Here is a 19,556-nt window from a genome sequence, read left to right as displayed (position 1 = left end):
ATGCCATATTTATAGAGGTGTATGCCATGTGTTTTTGTGATCTCTGTGGTAACTAGCACAAGCATGCAAACTAGGCTTCGTGATGTTTCTGATTTCAGAGAGTAATTTTACCGTCTGTGACTGCTGTTATTTTGTTGCTATATATCCATGTGGCTACAAAGAGATCCATGGTTATTTTGGTGATGTTCCGTAAGGATGTTTTGTAGATATTGTTATAGTTGATCCATCCATGCCCTTGTTTGCAATTATGGAGTGCCATAGAATGACTCAATCTTGCTCTACTTTTGCTATAAAATATTTCTGGCAGATTCTTAACATGATATTCAATTTTGCCAAGCTTGTTGTAGTTGTTTCATACATGCTATATATTTGCTCTTTCCATGGATAGCTTCATAAACATGCCATGTTGCTGTAGGTGTTCTTGTTTTGTCATACATTGCTCTGTGATGAGTGCATCAAGTTCACAAAGATGCATTCATATTATTGTTTCTGTCATTCTCTGTTTTCTGCCAAGTCTGAAACCTGTTAACGAAACTTGCTATGTTTACATGGTTGCCATCATATCTTCTGGTCCTTTTTGGCCTATGGTCAGTAAGTGACTTTTGTCATATGTATTTAGCAGATTACTGCCATGCCTTGTTTTACTATGTTAAGTTCCTATAGCATGTTGATTTCGTGCTCTGAACATTGCTACCTGATGCTGTTTCAGCCATGTCCAGTAATTTCACCAAGTCTGTGAACCTGATATCTTTTGCACTTTTGCCATGCTTGTTTGAACCTGTTGTGTTGTGATCTAGCCGTAGCTCAGTGTTCATCTTTTGTCAAGCATCACCTGTAGATTACTGCCATATGCTTTTTTGCTATGTTGGAGTGCTGTAGCATAGTTTCTTGATGTATTCTAAGTGCTATCATGCTGTTAATCACAGATTCGTGTCATTCTTGTTTTGCTTGGCATTTGCAAACCGTGCATCCGTTTCCGGTGATCTTTATATCGATTGCAACCGAAATCATCTCATCTTTTCAGTGGCATGCTTGGTTTGCCAAGTTACTGCCTTGTTCTTCATTTTTTTTCTTCCGGAGCACGCATATGCATCGCATATCATTCATGTATTGCATCATGTTGCTTGTGCATTTCCCGTGATTGATTGTGGTTCCATTGCTTGTGTTCTTGTTTTGGGTAGAGCCGGGAGACGAGTTCGCGAACGAGGAACTTGTTGAGTACGCTTACGAGGATCAAGCTTTCGACAACTCTGAGAACCTTGCAGGCAAGATGACCATACCCTCGAAATCACTTCTATCTTTGCTTTGCTAGTTGCTCGTTCTATTGCCATGCTGCGCTACCTACCACTTGCTATATTATGCCTCCCATATTGCCATGTCAAGCCTCTAACCATCATTTTCCTAGCAAACCGTTGTTTGGCTAAGTTACCGCTTTTGCTCAGCCCTTCTTATAGCTTTGCTAGTTGCAGGTGAAGTTGAAGTTGGTTCCATGTTGGAACATGGATATTTTTGGGATACCACAATATCTCTTATTATATTAATGCATCTATATATTTGGTAAAGGGTGGAAGGCTCGGCCTTATGCCTGGTGTTTTGTTCCACTCTTGCCGCCCTAGTTTCCGTCATACCGGTATTATGTTCCTTGAGTTTGCGTTCCTTACACGGTTGGGTGATTTATGGGACCCCCTTGACAGTTCGCCTTGAATAAAACTCCTCCAGCAAGGCCCAACCTTGGTTTTACCATTTGCCACCTAAGCCTTTTTCCCCCGGGTTTTCGCGAGCCCGAGGGTCATCTTTATTTAAACCCCCGGGCCAGTGTTCCTCTGAGTGCTGGTCCAAACTAGAGCCACTTGCAGCGCCACCTTGGGGAAACTCGGGGATTGGTTTTAGTTGTACGTAGTGTTCATCCGGTGTGCCCTGAGAACGAGATATGTGCAACTCCTATCGGGATTTGTCGGCACATTCGGGCGGCTTTGCTGGTCTTGTTTTACCATTGTCGAAATGTCTTGTAAACCGGGATTCCGAGACTGATCGGGTCTTCCTGGGAGAAGGTTTATCCTTCGTTGACCGTGAGAGCTTATAATGGGCTAAGTTGGGACACCCCTGCAGGGTGTTATCTTTCGAAAGCCGTGCCCGCGGTTATGAGGCAGATGCGAATTTGTTAATGTCCGGTTGTAGAGAACTTGTCACTTGACTTAATTAAAATACATCAACCGTGTGTGTAGCGTGATGGTCTCTTCTCGGCGGAGTCCGGGAAGTGAACACGGTTTGGGTTATGCATGAACGTAAGTAGTTTCAGGATCATTTCTAGCTTCGCGACCGTTGCGTTGCTTCTCTTCTCGCTCTCTTTTGCGTATGTTAGCCACCATATATGCTTAGTGCCTGCTGCAGCTCCACCTCATTACACCATCCTTTCCTATAAGCTTAAATAGTCTTGATCTCGCAGGTGTGATATTGCTGAGTCCTTGTGACTCACAGATTCTCCCAAAACAGTTGCAGGTGCCGACGATGCCAGTGCAGATGACGCAACCGAGCTCAAGTGGGAGTTCGACGAGGAACGTGGTCGTTACTATGTGTCTTTTCCTGATGATCAGTAGTGGAGCCCAGTTGGGACGATCGGGGATCTAGCATTTGGGGTTATCTTATTTTTCATTTGGATTTGACCGTAGTCGGTCTATGTGTGGATTCTGGATGATGTATGAATATTATTTATGTATTGTGTGAAGTGGCGATTGTAAGCCAACTCTCGTTATCCCATTCTTGTTCATTACATGGGATTGTGTGAAGATAACCCTTCTTGCGACAATACCACGATGCGGTTATGCCTCTAAGTCGTGCCTCGACACGTGGGAGATATAGCCGCATCGTGGGCGTGACAGCCCCTCACATGGAGGCAGTCGACGGCCCGCTGCCCACTAGGATCCTTCCTGGCTGGGCCTCCTCGATGCCGCCACCTCCACGGCTAAGTTCGTGCCGCCGCCACGAGCAGTGCCAGCGCACCACCCTCTCCACTGTCCTGTCGCGCTCCCCGCCGTGCTCCGGCGGCCATCACCTTGAAATGCGCCGCCAGCCACCTCACCACCATGGCTACCTTGGAGACGCCCCGCTCCGTGTGAAGGGAGGTCGTCGAGGGGGATCAGCCAGCACCCGCCGCCTTCGTTGGCCGGGCGCGGCCGCCACCGCCAACGCCGGCAACTGCAGCGGCCTGAGAGGAGGGTATCTGAGGGCCTGCTCGACCTAGGGTTTGGGAGGCCCCCGGAGCTGCACGCGCTGCGACCCGGGAGGCGTGGGTGGCCAGAACCCGGTGCGGAATTTTTAACCAGAACTGAAATACTCGTGTATGTAATGTTGCACTCATGAGAGTGAGACCTTTTTTTGCGCAATTTCATTACTCTCCCATGTTCATCATGTCATTTACCCACAAATTGCCAGTTGTTTTATGTTAGTATCCGTGGCTCTTTCTCTTGTGATGTTTTTATAGTAGATGGAGTTGTATGATTTGGGAGAATACTTCTTTAACAAATTGAACTCATGCAAATTCACTCAAGTCTCCATGTGTAGTGGAGTTTGCAACTGAACCGATCTCCGGTACTAGCTTCTTTCATGTGCACTAAAGTATCCAGCTCAACTGATTGCAGAAACCATCGACATTGAAGGCTAGGGTTGCAAAAACCACACTTCTACAGATTTGTGCCAAAAAGGACTAATTCTGAAGCTATTTTTTTGCAAAAACACTAGTCGCCCGTTTAGGCCGTTTTGAGCATGATTCTGATAGGTGGGTCCCGCTGGACAGGGATGACGTGGCAAAAAAAGTCAATTACAACCCGATACAATTTTATTTTGCAAAAAGACCTCGTCTCCCACCGGTCCGGTGGTGGACGTCGGCGGCCACGCCCTCCCCGTGCGTGGCCGGTGCAGCTGTTGCTTGCTCCAGCAGCGGGGCACAGGGGAGGTCTGACATGGTGGAGGACATGCAAAGACAGCGAGGATCCAGCAGCGGTGTCAGTCAGGACAGCGGGCAACGTAGCGCGGGCAGGGGTTCTTCTGGTGCTTGCGGGCAACCTGCTGCTGCTCGGGCAGCCTCGCGGTGGACGAATGACCACACGTGCAGGATCCGGAGGGGGGGTGGAGGCCACGGCGGTGCCCTAATGTCCGTCTGGCGACGGTGGCGGCCCGATACGGCCGAATCCGGGTGGGCGGTGGACCGGGGAAGGAGGGTGGTGGCGTTAGCGCATACAGGCTTGTCGGCGGCGGGGTTTGCCAGGGCGGTGTGGCAAGTGAAGAGTCAGGCCAGGCGGGGCAGTGAGCACGAGGGGGGGTTGTCTGTTCTCTCTTCTTTCTTTTATAGTTAAGTCCCTGCGATTATGTCTATTTGCTATCCATTATGTCGTGCCATGTCACCCTGCCCGGTTGGACCCACCTGTCATAATCGTGCTCAAAAGGCCTAAGTGGACTACTAGTGTTTTTTTGCAAAAAAAATAGCCTCGGAATTAAAGGCTTTTGTCCCAAAACTGTAGAAGTGTGGTTTCTGCAACCCTAGCCTTCAATGTCGATGGTTTCTGCGATTCATCCAATTCAAGTTCATTCGCAGTTGACCACTATAACAAATTAACTAGTCATCTATTTCTTCTTTTCTTTCATTCCAGACATTACGTGATCGCTCATAATTTTTTTACAATAGCTAAACGCCAGTTGCCTGAAAATCCAATTTGGGCCGGTCGATTTTCGCTAGAAGGAAGCAAGCGCCAGAGGGAGGGAAGAACCCGCCGGAGTGGAGGAAGAAGCTCTTGGCAGGCTACCCCATCATCTATCTTAGGGTGGGGGTGGGGGCGATGTTAGGTGGTGCATGTTCACCGGAGAAAAACCGGTCATCGCTGGGGCTAGAGGGATGTCCGGCGGCAGCGGAAGCATGGCGGGCAGGCAGCGGTTGAGGGCAGGGCAGGGCGGGGCGGCCGGGCTGGCGCGGGAGCGCCGCCGGCCGCGGGTGGCGGAGGACGGCGGCTAGGCCGGCGGTACCCGTGGCGGTTTCAGGGAAGAAAAATCCGGAGATGTGGCTGGAGGTTGAAGAGAACAATCTAACTGCTCATTTTGCATCTGACGGCTTAAAACGGATCGACTGACCCAAACTGTTTTTCCAGTCAACGTACCCCTAGCTAGTCCCTAATTTTTCAGGCATAACCATGCAGCGTCTCCACTTTACGCAGCATGCTCCATGATTAGGCACACACACACGCCAAAATCATTCTTCAAATTTCACACACGCCAAAATCATTCTTCAAATTCCACATTCATTCATCAGTCTGAATGTTGACACTTGAGGGCCGCAAACCACACAATTGCACCTTCATTCATCACTCCGAGTGTTGACGCTGGGATTCCATTTATTTATATAATAATTTGCTATACTGGTATAAATATCTATTGAATCCGACACAACTCAGGCGGTGGTAACATCTCTGAATGTAACGAGTATTAACAACCTATACTACACACACACAGAGACTGTGTGAAGGCCTCGAATAGCCTCCATGCATATAATTGTAGGACTAGTAGGCTTGGCTGGCTCTCGGCCAGGGGACTGTTGCGGTGGCGTGCCCTTTGCTGCCGCCTCCGCGGGGGACGGTGAGCAGGTCGTGGTGGTGGGGAATCCAGCGGTGTGCCCGACGGTGGCCGCTTCGGCGAGCGACGGGAGGAGGTCGCAGGTCACCATTTCCAGCGCGGGGGGAGGTTGTCACGGTGACAATCTCTACGTCCTCTCGCTGTTGAACAGCCTAATGACAGTCGACGTCCTCTCGATTAGGATTTAGAAGGTGGTTTGAGATGTGAGTTAGGGATGACGTATCAACACCAGGATCCGTAGCGTCATGATGAAAACCTTGGCGGCGAATCTGGTACACGATTGTTGGATCCAAGTGAATCCACTGGATTCCATTCACTAATTTAGTCTTTGTCGCTTCTCACAAACAAGGTAGCTGACGCCAATGGCGTCATCGTCTAGCTCTAGCTTCGCTAGCTCCCTGTGCTGGCCGATCCAATCTGTCTCCCAGGCAAGCACACCGAGGCAGGCTGGCCGTCGAGTCCAAAAACTTTGATTGATTTCCCGAGGAAGACAACGCACACGTAGAGAAAACCAAGAGGAAATGCTGGACATGGCCATGGCCATGGCCACGGCAGAGAAGCGAGAAGGCTATAAGTTGTAACCCTCCACAAGGATTTGGGAAGGCGAGAGAGAGAAGATAGAGAAAACTGAAGAGCGGTCACGTCCTCTTGTGTGGTAGCCCAGGGTGGAAGAAGCAGTCAAGCAGGATGAAAGAGGCGAGTCGGTCGGAGGAGGCCGTATCAAGTTTGGAGACAAAGAAGCAATGTATGTGCATAAGCTGTTCATCCTGTTCGTTGCCTCTTTGCCTCTGTGTTTTTGAGAACATTCATTTTTTGTTTCGACCTCATATCTCCCGTGTTGAGTCTTGACTGGTTTCTCCGGCTGGTCACATGCATGCATGCATGCAGCATTTTCCGGTATATAGTATTGGTCCACGTGTAACAGATTAAGAACCATCAGGCGAGGCAACGTTCAAATTTTTTACAGTAGAGCACAGCTACATTTGTCATGGAGATCGTACGAACGCAGAAAATTCTCACTAGACTCAACTGAACACATCAGACCGAGCTAATCCAAATTTCGTTTCTTGTTCATCAGACGAGAAGAGCGAGGCTGCTGCGGCCGTTGCTGCGCCGCCATTGTTGAAGGGAATGAAGCTTTGCAAGAAGGGGTGCCCCGGGTGCAGGCTGGATGAGATCAACAAGACCAAGACCGGCATCCCCTACCTCAACTTCTGCTACATCTGGATCGTCTGCCTCTGCTCTAGTAAGTGTAAACCACTCCATTTCGTTTGTGTTTCTTGGCTCTGCATGGGACGAACGTTTCTTACGTACTTGCACTTTCATTTAAAATGAGCTACTGAACTAGTAGTACTCTATATTCTATATTTCCATTGCATGTTTTTTTAGGTGATTCCATTGCATGGTTGTGGTCATATTTTATTAGCTATAAAAAATAAATCCGTCCGTTCCAAAATATAAGCCCCTATGGATCGTGTAGCGACACACCACCCCCGGGAACATGAGTCACTCCTCGGAGACAAGACTTTTGCTGAAAAAGCACATCACTCCATCATCCCCTAGGGAGGGGATTCAGCCATGCGACAGTGGTTGCCGCCCAGATCCAACCAAGCTCTGCTTTTGGGGGACCTCTTCGATGACGCCTCCAAGATGGACAGAGACGCCCATGGACGCCTTCATCGATGATACTGACCCCCATCGGCCAAGGCTATCGCCCAGACCCGAACCCCTCCACCTCGACGAGCCCCTTGGGAGGACCGGAGGAGGCTTGAACACCGATGAACTCCAAACAAGCCATAAACACGCCCACGCCGGAGAGCCAGTGACAAACCTTGCTAACAGGATGAGAGACCATGCGTCCATGGCACCACATGCACCAGAACACCAAGGATGCTAGCCACACCAGAGGCTACCTACATCGCCATAATCAAAATGTGCTTGCAGAGACGCCGGCAGAAAGTGCTCTTCGACAATCAAGGCACCCACCATCGAGCCCCACCTCATGACCCCAAAACTCGCGCATTCCCCCTCTAGAGCATGTCGTTGCCAGATCTAGAGGACACCTAGATCTGCGACGTTCAATTAATCCTCTGTCTAGCCGCCACAAGTGGCCGTCACACTGCCGAACGAAGAGTATCATTGCCGTCGACTCGGCAAGGGAACGTCGTCCCAGCCGCCGTGCGCGTGTCCCCTGGCCAAACGCTGCCGCCGCCTTTGGCTCGCACAACCGCACAGGCACGCGGCAAATTTGACAAATTTGACCTATAGACGAAATCAAATCACAGAATGAACTATCCGTGAAACTATTTCACGCGGCTGACCCGTGGCGCCTAGCTCTGAGGCGCTGCACCAGTGCAACGCCTGGGAGCTAGGCGCTGCACTAGTGCAACAGTGTAGCGCCTAACTCTCAGGCGCTGCACACTGACTTAGTAATTTTCTGATCACACGGGTGCGACGCTGGCCGTGTAGCGCCTATCTGTGAGGCGTTGCACAGTGTAGTGTGGCGCCTTCGTGTCGGGCGTCACACAAAAAGGTCAGCCGCGTGAAATAGTTTCACGGAAAGTTCATTCTGTGATTTGATTTCGTCTATAGATCAAATTTGTCAAATTTGCCCAGGCACGCAGTGTCGAGCCCACTCGCCCTGTCCAGGCGAGATTCTGCAGCAGCACCCGCGCTAGCTCAGGGCCAAATGTGTCCGGACCTGGCCTACCCTCGTCACTGCCGCACACTGGTCGCTGCTGGCCATCGAGTCGGACACTGCTGACCAGGATTTGGCCCCTACTCAACACCATCACATCGAAGCAAGAATGCCTTGTCGTCCCGTCATCGTGAGCCCACTGGCTCATTTTGGCGGCAAGGAAGGGAAAAGAAGCGGGGAAAGGGAAGGTGGAAGCTAGGGTTCCCAATCGCCCCGGAGGAAGCGACGCACGGACAGAGCAGCTAGCCCGTTGGCGGCCTATATGCCTTACTCTTTTTTAAGTACTGACTGATGATCAATGCACTAGCATATCTCTCCTACTTAAAAATTATTTATAGTCAAGTATTATGTTATTTCTTCCATCCGGCCTCCCACTCCACGTCCTCGCTTTTGGTTTTGCTTTTTATTTTCGACCGGCTTCCCTTCAAAACTGCCCTAACCGCCCCAATTCCGATTCACATAGCAAATGAAATGATGATTCCTTTGATTGGCACCTAAAATCCAATTTTGATATGTAATCACATTAATAATAGTAAATCATGATGATTGTCAAAGTATTTTTGCTCCGTTGCAATGCACAGACAATTATCGTGCGTGTGTGTCTTGGAATTTATAAATTTACTGGGTACTCGGCAAATCAAATCTCTAAACTCGTTTTCTTAACGAGCTAAAAATGTCAGCTTTGTTGGTGTAATCCAGCCGAGCTCTCTCCCTCAAAAAAGAAATGAGACCTCAGATCAAAGATGGAGGGCATCATTGTGTTGGTATGCTACTGGCCATCCCAAAAACATTTCTTCTCGTCGTTGGCAAATACGACGATAATGTCAGCAATAGAGGTGAGAGGGACATGTTGACACTGAACAGATCGATGTGAACGAGGCAAGGAAGAAAATCAACTGATGTTCTCGCGTACTGAAGGCGATGCTAAGAAGTATTGACATATCTAAAGTTCGTCACTATAGTTATCAGGAGTATTTGCAGGTGTATCAGCACTATGCCCAATAGTGTCAATTTGTGCGGAACTGAGGTTGCTCTTATGATGAAGCGGTTAAGAGTCATGTCTTTGTGTCTTTTTTCTTTATGGACGACGCTGAACATTGTGTGGAAGACGACGCTGAACAGTGCCCAATAAGGTCTGAACTAAGTGTATGTTCTCATGTTTAGTGGTGTCATAGTCGTTTGTGTGTATCGATGAGAAAACAAATACCAACGTAAAGATACACACACAACAATTAAGTTAAGAGTGTGTGTGTTTAGTCTATATGCCCAAAACTAATAGTTCCGGCCATGAGTCTGGTCCGGTCAGCGAGCACAGTAGTGTCTTAGGCCATATAAAATGCAAAGAGCACTGGTGCTTATTTGTAAGCACATACACTTATTTAGGCACCTCTGCCATAGAAACAAGCATCGGAGAAAAATAATAATTTATTTTTACAAATGCTTTTCTAAACACTTTGAATTGTACATGGTCTTAGTTTTGTATACCGTGTGTCGGCCTGCATGCCGCGAGTTGTCTTTATCCTATTATGTATGTAGTAGTACATGTCATTACTGTCTTATGATCTGCCCGGATGGGACTTTAGGAGGTAGTCCCAAACATGTGTCCTTACCATTTAATGCATAATTTCTGCCTATACTCTTATAATTTATTTATATAATTCATATTTTGTCATCTTCTTAAACAAAACTGAACATGTCCCTCTTGTTTGTTTTCGTTCAACTACATCAAACTAGGTCGGCGCTCCCAAACTAATACCTTGTTTACCTTTTGTCTTTCCAGCACTACCAATTCACTCATTGATCCCCAAACTAATACCTTGTTTTCTTTTTGTCTTTCCAGCTCTACCAATTCATTCATTGTTCCCCTATCTATACTTTATGGTACGCGGAGATGTTGTTATAGTTCGCAACATTTATCTCTATGATATTCATTGAAGTTATTGTTTAAATTCGTACACCTAACGCCGACTAATTATATGCTGAATTTCGCTATGATGCAATAGATTAGAGACTTGAAAGTCGCAAAGCAAGAACAAGACATCGGGTTCTATGCTGGTTTTGTCGGTGAGCATTGCCACTTCTAATGGTTTGACAACAATGGAAGAAAACGAGAAGGAAATTAAATACAAGTACACTAAGTAGAGTAGTAGACTTTGATAGCCTTATGTGACAACGGTTATTTTCGCTTAATAATGACTGACAATATACTCTGTGTGTTAAGGGGCTACTTACTTCCTTGCAAGAACTATTAGTGCTGTGCCATGGGGCATGTTTGCTGACAAATATGGGAGGAAACCTTGCATTGTGATCAGTATCCTCTCAGTGTACGATGGATTAATGCATAGTATGGAAATATATTTCTCTCCAGTCAATTAAATCAATGTAAATCTTATTCTACTTCTATTTCAGGATCATATTTAACACCCTCTTCGGCCTTAGCACGACTTACTGGATGGCAATTGTAACTAGGGGGCTACTTGGGTTACTTTGTGGTATACTAGGACCAATCAAGGTAATTTATTAATTGTGTAGCTACTATGATTAATTAAGCAAATGATACTTAGTTGTTGAACTCTCATGGTTGCGTATGCATTCCCTAGGCCTATGCTTCAGAAGTCTGCAGGATAGAGCACCAAGCTCTCGGAATTTCTCTGGTAAGAATAGTTCATCTTTTTTTAAGCAACCACCAAGAGCTCTAGCTATTCATTAAGAAGAAATCCGGGAGTGTCCGGGCCCCAAAACCACACAACCCTCGCTAAGTTAAAACTTGATGGAACTACACAAACCCTATCTAAAACTAGGTATGTAGCAACGCCAACCAACCACAACTACCGCTTCTTCACCGATGGGGAGAGAAGTCAAAACCAAAAGGAAGCGGACATGAACCCTTCCACCATCATAGAAGATGGCAAGCCCCGACACCCCTACTAATATATCTCACACACCCTGCTAAACCCAAAGGTGGCGATCTTCAGCTCATATTGCCTTGCCTACCACAAAGGTTTGCCACTCCAAAACAATGTCTCCAAGAAGTAAGCCACATTGATCATGACGTTGCTACCCAAATAGGCAAAGTCGGGGTTGAGATTTCACCAGAAGAGACCCCAATGAGTGGATGAGCATCAGGTCCATGACAACCACCTCATATGCCACAACCACCACCACTAGGTTGTCGCGGGGGTAGTCTGCCACACCACTCACTAAAGGCACTACCTCGCTCTTCTCAGCAAAAGGTGTCGCCAGTGAAGAGTTGACTCCTACCCCTATACCATCACACCAGATATATATATATATATATATATATATATATATATATATATATATATATATATACTCCGAAGTGGCCTAGCAAACCGCCGAGGATGTTTCCACCTTGAGTTCCTTCACTCATACTCAAAATGCAACATTGCACACTCTACACGTCCTACAACCCAAACTGCGTATGAAGACTACCCGTGGACCTTGGTTGTCAATTAGGACCTAGGTTTGACTCCTTATCCATGTGTGTCGACCTATTCCATGAGCCGAGTGGATGACCCTAATGCCCATATAGCTGAGAGCCACCACCCTATAGTGACAAGCCATGACACTACTTCCTAGATCCACTGTCATGCCGAGTGGGCCTTCTCGTAGCGCAACTGTGTTGCCCCTGGAATCTTTTGCTCCTACCAGCGAGGTCTTAGCCAACAACACCTTCATGTATCCCATCCGTTACAAATCTAGATGGGTGGGGGCAAGCTCGCTCGCTCCAGATCCAAAAGTGTTGGAGCATCCCCATGCTAGGGCCATAGTGTAACACCAATAAGGGAGGTATCCAAATCCATAGAGGAAAGCACGCTGCCAGGGGCCCAGAAATGCCACACCACCGACATCCACACCACTCGCCATGCAACTTTTGCTCCTATATAACCGTCGGTGCTTAGCTACACATTGATGGCCTCACCTCCCATGCCGCCCTCCATGACTACGAGAAGACACCATCTGGTGATTCAGGGCCACCACCATCCTAGCTCGCCGGCTCTGCCATGCGAAAAGTGTTGGGTAGAGCCCCACCCCTTCGGAAGACTAAGACTGTCACCAATGCCATTGAGGGCAGCAACAATGGTAGTGAGGGTCTGCAATGGGGAGGCCGGTGGTGTTGGGGGTGCCACCCATGTTTGCCCCAAGAGAACCTAATAGGTTTGGGGTGCAAATATGTTGTCATTCCGAACAGTTTGCCTTCTCGTTTTGTGTTTCTGGTTATCTGTTGTTTTACTTAAAGGCTTGGATTATAATGCTTATATCATTGTAACAACTGTGTACTTATGTGTGACTGTATATGTAGGTTACATCTTCGCGAGCAATAGCTTTTGTTATTGGACCAGCCATCGGAGGATTTCTTTCCCAGGTGAGGATCAATCTGCTTTCAGTAGAAATATGGAAATAAAAAATCCTTGTGTAGTTAATGTTGCATTTTAATGAGTTTATCAAACTAGGTGCAAGTTAGATCCAGGAGCATAGAGAAGATGTTGAATCTAGCAGTCCTATAAGGTCATTGCTACATAACTCATTAATAAGCAACTACAAATGTATGTAGCCATAATGTATAACTTAAATAATAAATAATATACTAGTTGGTGCAAAAATTGTCAACACCCACAAATAAGAAACACTGCTCTCCTAGTCGTCCACGCGAGACCCATGAGAAACTATGGCTTACCCTAGCAAGCCACCATTGTATCCTCTCACCTTTGCTCATGAGCCCAGCAGGCACATGGACTCTCCTTCCTTGTCCTTCATCCTCATTGGCCGTGTGAGGGAGATGCATGGAGATAAGGATGTGAGGCTACCGATAAGTACAACACTTACGGATCGTAAAGGCGGCCATGACATGAACATCCATTAATGGGTAGTGGAGAACTCAACTGTTCCACGATTTTGGTAGATGGTGGCAACAACGCAATGTTTTTGTAGGTTGCAGCGTAGAGTGTGTCTTGTGTTGGTTGGCTCCTTCTAGTTTGCTTGAATTTTTGCACTTCTCATATCAAGGCCCTTGAACAAGACATTTGGCAATCTCACATGTGTCCCCTTTCGTTAGCATCAACTGGCGTTTGGGTAGCTTCCCCCATCCACTACACTAATCGTGGAGTGATGATGGCAGTTATCAAATGAGAGAGTGCTAGTTAAGACATGGTGTGGTGGTATAGTCTTTGATTGGATCCAATCCAACAATGGTGGCATTGAGGTCTCAGTTGGCAATTCATGTACTCCCTCCGATCCATATTACTTGTCGTTTAATCGGATGTATCTAGCACTAAAGTACATCTAGATACATCTGTGTGAGCGACAAATAATATGGATATTAGGGAGTACTGGCTATATAGGTGAAAATCTAGGCTTGGCTATTTAGACCGACTAGATGACATTCTTCGACATTTTCTTCCTAAAGGTGCGACTATGGGGTACCGATACATGATTCTTGGATGAAAATCTAGACTACGTCAGTCGTATCCCTTGACAGAGTTATCTCTATGAAAACTGTGCTCCTATACTCATTGATTTTTATAATTTGTTCTGTGCGAAGAATCTCTTGGTAGCTCCCGATGTAAGGGTAACATGGAACTTGCTTTGACATGTATCTGTGTTAACCAATATGCCATGATGTGTTTTTCTTCTTTGTTTTTAGTTTACAAGGTTTCTAATTGTGGCTATATGTCTCCTTGGTTGATCTCAAACTTTCATATCATGGTTGTATAATGAAAATTGCAAGGTTCAGAAATGCTTTATTCTAAGTGGGTTTTAGCTGAATTCATATTTAATGATTTAAAGTAATAAATGTTTGGAAGGATGAACGTATCCTCTCCCTTTTGAGACTTTACCCGTGTACACTGCTTGGCATTGAGAATTCTCTATCTTGTATCAGCCTGCAAAGAAGTACCCCAATATTTTTTCGGATAAATCCATATTTGGAAGGTAAATTATTACTCATACTATTAAAACAATATAAATCTTTGCGTCATTTAGATGATAAAATAACCTTTCAGTTACTTGTACCTTTAGGTTTCCATACTTCCTCCCTTGCTTCGTCATATCGGTTTTAGCGGCAGGTGCATGTGTTGCGTGCATTTGGCTTCCGGTATGCCCCTTGCCTGTACATCTCTCTATGATACATTCTCTCCCTTGAATTCCTACTTATTTTTTTTCTTAGGAGACTTTGCACATGCACCATGATGACAATGTAGAAGCCATTGATACAATGGAGGCACAAGTTGTTGATCCAAACTTAGTAAATGTGAAAGGTATACAATCTAGACCAGGGAGATTCGCATCTACAAAGAGCCTGCTAAAGAATTGGCAATTGATGTCAGCAATTACCCTCTACTGTGTGTTTTCTCTCTATGATACCGCTTATATGGAGGTAAATCTACATTTATGTATCTTCAACATATTCAACAACATTTCAATATGAAAAGATGCACGTGTTAATATTATATATAATATAGAGAACCATTCAATTGGGCAACTCAAGAAATTTCACGTGTTCATGCCGTATGTAAATTCCATGTTCAGATATTTTCACTCTGGGCTGTGAGCAGCAGAAAATACCGGGGACTAAATTTTGCATCTGAGGATGTTGGTACTGTGCTAGCTATCTCAGGTATCTGAAGTTTCTTACATTGTATAGTATGTTGATTGTGGAAGAGATACATAGTCAGCAAAAAATGAATGAAACAAATACATAAGTAGAATGACTAATTTACCCATTACATGTAGCAGTTATTTTGAATTCTTTACCTTATGATCATCTTCCCTTGATCTTGTAGGTATCGGTATATTTGTATATCAACTTGTGATTTATCCCTTCCTTGCCAAGTACGCTGGGTTAATCAAGCCATTCCGTTCTGCAGCGGTACGTGAGAAGAACACTTTATGTTGAGATACTTCTTTAATATCACAAAACTATTGTACAATAATAATGCATGTATGTTTTTCAGGTATTATCTATACTACTTGTTGCAACATATCCATTCATAGCCAACCTATATGGTGTGGAGCTCAAAGTACTCATCAATATAGCTTCGCTTCTAAAAAATATCTTCGCTGTAAGTTCACTTTTATGATCGAAGAAAAACTATTAATATATTAATATTTTTGATTCTTCGCTCAAAGTGAAAGTACAAATTAGGGGTGTTCATCATTGGCTTAAAAAATACATACAAACCCATCCTATAAAAATATTTTAGTTACCCTACTATACAAATAGTTTCGGTTCTATACGTGTATACTATAAAAAAGTAAGACATGCGGTGGGGGTGTAAGCTTTGATCTTTTATAACCCAAAATCTTGTTAAAACATGTTGATCATATTGTTACAGATGCGAGAACATCAACCATATTTGCCTTTTTCAAAAAGAAAAATAATAATTTGTTGATTACAATTTTTGGGAGGTTTAGAGAATCCATATTTCAGCACCCTCGTACAAATGAAATAAAATTACCCTTACAGAGGTCGGTGGAAAGTACCTTAATAGATAATCTATCATGAACATATTTTCATGTGTATCTTAAATGAAACAGGCAACGATTACGACTGCGTGCAATATTCTGCAAAACACAGTGGTGGTATGTATAACTATCATATACCTGCAATTGTATTAGTCTTATGGCATTTTCTTCGAGCCATTTTCGCTATGTTCTAAATTCTTTGATGGAAAACTGTATAGAGGCAAGAACAAAGGGGTGTTGCAAATGGTATCAGTGTTACTTTGATGTCAATCTTCAAAGCAGTAGGTCCAGCAGCAGCAGGAGTTTTGTAAGTACAATGTTTCTTTTCTCTTGTGAGTGGGAATCCCTCTAGTTCCTGCATTGGTTAGTGTGTTTCCTAGACAATTAACTTATTTATTTTTTTTTTGTAGGTTTTCATGGGCTCAGAAGAACACAACGGGGTTGTTTTTACCAGGTAAACACACTATTTTCCAATCTGTGCTAATTGCATTTACCTTTGCTTTAACCTGAATGGAATCAGACATATTATCAGGAAATACACTTGTTTTATTTATCATGTGATATACAGGTGACCAGATCCTTTTCATGTTCTTGAATATGGTGGCAATAATCGGACTCTTGATGACGTTCAAGCCATTTTTCTCACTGCCGAGTGCGACTAAATAATGACCCCACAATTATGTATGTACATTCATAAGGTGTTTGGTTTGCCATTGTTAACGTGAAAATAACAAGAATCTCATTATAGGAGGGTACTGGTCACTGAATGTTCTTAATGTTAAAGCAAAGCTTTATTATGCAATCACAATGGGCAAATTGCCAGAACATGGACATCAACGCTAGCTAGTACATCATCCACCCAGGTACAATAGTCACCAGGATTCATACGACACAAAGGTGGTCCATCTCAGAGGCCACAACATTGGGATCTCTGCGACAAGAAATAAGAAAATATCAGGCAAACCAAAGTTTCAACTAGACCTTAAGGTATTAATTTGAGTAGCCAATAGGTACAAGTCCACTATCTTGCTATTAAGAGTATATATCCCACCACGTTGCGAACTACGCTAATGGGTGTCACCATGTTGATTTCTTCCTCCATCATGCATAACTCGACTATGAATGGGTCATGGAGAAACTCCCGGCTGTCTTTTCTCATTTCAATCACCACACCAGAGTGATCCTTCGCCACAACACTCTATCCACTGTTCTTTTGTGCCATCAACTTTGAGCTTCGATGTTTGAGCATCAGGTGCCTCCAATTTATCATGATGCTCATTATTTTCTTGCACACGGGTATGAAAAAATCTCCAAGGCTTTTGCACATGAACATCTCACCTGGTATGCAATCTCAGTAACTATTGCTCCGTTCATGCCGCCAGGTCCACCACATATGCGCAATTTCCAATGTTGCACATGACTAACTTAAAAACCCTATAGAAACTATATGGAATAACAGCTCGAATTGGAGCTGTTGAGACCATCACGTTGACCCATGATATGTCCATAGACACTAGGGAACGATCACCATGTGTCCATCCTTACAATGATACCGAGAGAGAGTGAGAAAGGGAGGGAGAGAGGGAGATAGAGAGAGAGAGAGAGAGAGAGGGAGGGAGGTAGGTAGGGAGGGAGAGAGATCAAAGTTGATGCGACGAACATGTTCGGACAGTCTCATTTCTTCCCCACATATTGGGGTATGTCTAGGGAAGTCCGAACACATGGGGTAGGTTTGGGAGACTTGTTGCACGGACGTCTTTGTGTCCAGACATGTCTGGACTGTTCGTCTAAATATACGGTGAATGTTTTGAGGAGCGGCCTTAGAGATGCTATGAAAAAAGAGGATCAAACATGGAGGCTAATAGGTTCTCTATAAGCTCACTCAAGAGGAGATTTTATGCCCTTTTGATGACCCACGAGTATAGGGGATCAATCGTAGTCCTTTCGATAAGTAAGAGTGTCGAACCCAACGAGAAGCAGAAGGAAATAACAAGCGGTTTTCAGCAAGGTATTCTCTACAAGCACTGAAATTATCGGTAACAGATAGTTTGGTAGCAAGGTAATTCATAACGGGTAACAAGTAACAAGTGTAACAAAGGTGCAACAAGGTGACCCAATCCTTTTTATAGCAAAGTACAAACCTGGACAAACTCTTATATAAAGCAAGCGCTCCCGAGGACACATGGGAATTATCGTCAAGTTAGTTTTCATCATGCTCATATGATTCGTGCTCGCTGCTTTGATAATTTGATATGTGGGTGGACTGGTGCTTGGGTGTTGTCCTTACTTGGACAAATCTCCCACTTATGATTAAGGAATTTTTACATCTGTGCCCCTGGTTCCTTAGCCATACTCATTTATCCCCACGCTCTTAACTTTTGCTCACTTATCCCCACTCCCTTGCCCGAAACCCTCAGAACTGGTCACAAACGGTGGGGGCCGTCGGGTCAGTGCTTTGACCGTTAACTCTGACGAGTGGGACCGCGCTGACTTTGTCGCCCGTTGGACCTGATGAGTGGGGTCGCGGCGGACGGTGCCGCGGTTAGCCCGTTGGGCTGTGGTTAGACTTGGGCCGTGCGCGTGCCGCAACGACAGAAGCCTGTTATGCATGCACGACATGTCCAGCTAGCCTGCATGCATGCACGTAGCTAGCCTACCTGCATGCGCCGCCGCCCGCCACCACGATGCGCTGACCGGCCTCTTTTTCACGCGAGCCGCCACGGACGCTGACCGACCTCATTTTCACGCGAGCCACCACGGACGTAGGGACGATTGCTGCCGCTGGTTCGTATCATCTCCCACACGTGTCTCCTCGATCTAGAGCATTGTTTCACACTTTTTGATCCACTCGCATCTATTCAACGTAGCAATTAAAGTGTCATATCGATCGACGTGGCTCGTTTGAACGTAGCAAATCCAAAGCGCGGCCGGTGCCACTCCCCTTCCCTTCCCCTTTCCCTATTTAAACCACCACCCCTCCACCTATTCTCCACACATCCATTTGCGCCGCCCCCTTCTCTTCTTCACCCAAACCCAGAGCACTCTCAAAGCGAGGCAAGGATGCCGTACAACGGCCCCACCTTCGAGCTCCCACCGACCGTGCCGGAGAGACGGTATTCGACCGGCGTCGTCGTGGAGAGGACGCTCCGCGTGTGGGCGTTCTCACGCTAGAGGGGTGCAAGGGGGTTTGTCAAGTGGTTCCTCCGTGCGGGCTTCGCCCACCTCCCGGCGGGCTCGCCGGTGATGTTCCGACTAGAGGAAGTGCATCCAAACTCCAGGACTCCACCGATAGGGCTCAACGTCACCTTCACCAACAGTTTTGATGCGTACTACCTCCTCGGCAAGGTGTTTTGGTGTGTATGCGAATTCATCGCATTAACAACCCACAACATCTTCACAAACTTCGACTTCATCTTCCCCACCCGCGATGGTATGCACAGCCTCCCCTACTACATCGGCCAGGACGGCATGGAGACGGAGCAGTGAAGATGGTGGTGATGTCTACTACGCAACCTTCTTCTTGTAGACGTTGTTGGGCCTCCAAGTGCAGAGGTTTGTAGGAGAGTAGCAAATTTCCCTCAAGTGGATGACCTAAGGTTTATCAATCCGTGGGAGGCGTAGAATGAAGATGGTCTCTCTCAAGCAACCCTGCAACCAAATAACAAAGAGTCTCTTGTGTCCCCAACACACCCAATACAATGGTAAATTGTATAGGTGCACTAGTTCGGCGAAGAGATGGTGATACAAGTGCAAT

At 45.8% G+C, this 19,556-nt stretch overlaps 1 protein-coding gene across 1 annotated transcript; it reads left to right on the top strand.

The window, feature by feature from the left end:
• Nucleotides 1-6,706: 6,706 nt before the first annotated feature.
• Nucleotides 6,707-16,468, top strand: LOC123075101 (probable peptide/nitrate transporter At3g43790). Its single transcript, XM_044497778.1, has 17 exons — nt 6,707-6,865; nt 10,158-10,198; nt 10,321-10,381; nt 10,539-10,641; nt 10,727-10,829; nt 10,918-10,971; nt 12,642-12,704; nt 14,220-14,269; nt 14,357-14,432; nt 14,505-14,714; nt 14,867-14,954; nt 15,121-15,206; nt 15,292-15,399; nt 15,875-15,919; nt 16,021-16,109; nt 16,213-16,256; nt 16,371-16,468. Exons 1-17 carry the CDS (start codon nt 6,751-6,753, stop codon nt 16,466-16,468), a joined length of 1,434 nt encoding a protein of 477 aa, XP_044353713.1. The 5' UTR covers nt 6,707-6,750.
• The last annotated feature ends 3,088 nt before the right edge of the window (nt 16,469-19,556 follow it).

The sequence above is a fragment of the Triticum aestivum genome, chromosome 3D (genome assembly GCF_018294505.1).
Source record: "Triticum aestivum cultivar Chinese Spring chromosome 3D, IWGSC CS RefSeq v2.1, whole genome shotgun sequence".
Lineage (NCBI taxonomy): Eukaryota > Viridiplantae > Streptophyta > Magnoliopsida > Poales > Poaceae > Triticum > Triticum aestivum.
The sequence above is the reverse complement of the archived record's forward strand: the minus strand, read 5'-3'. Positions and strand labels throughout refer to the sequence as shown.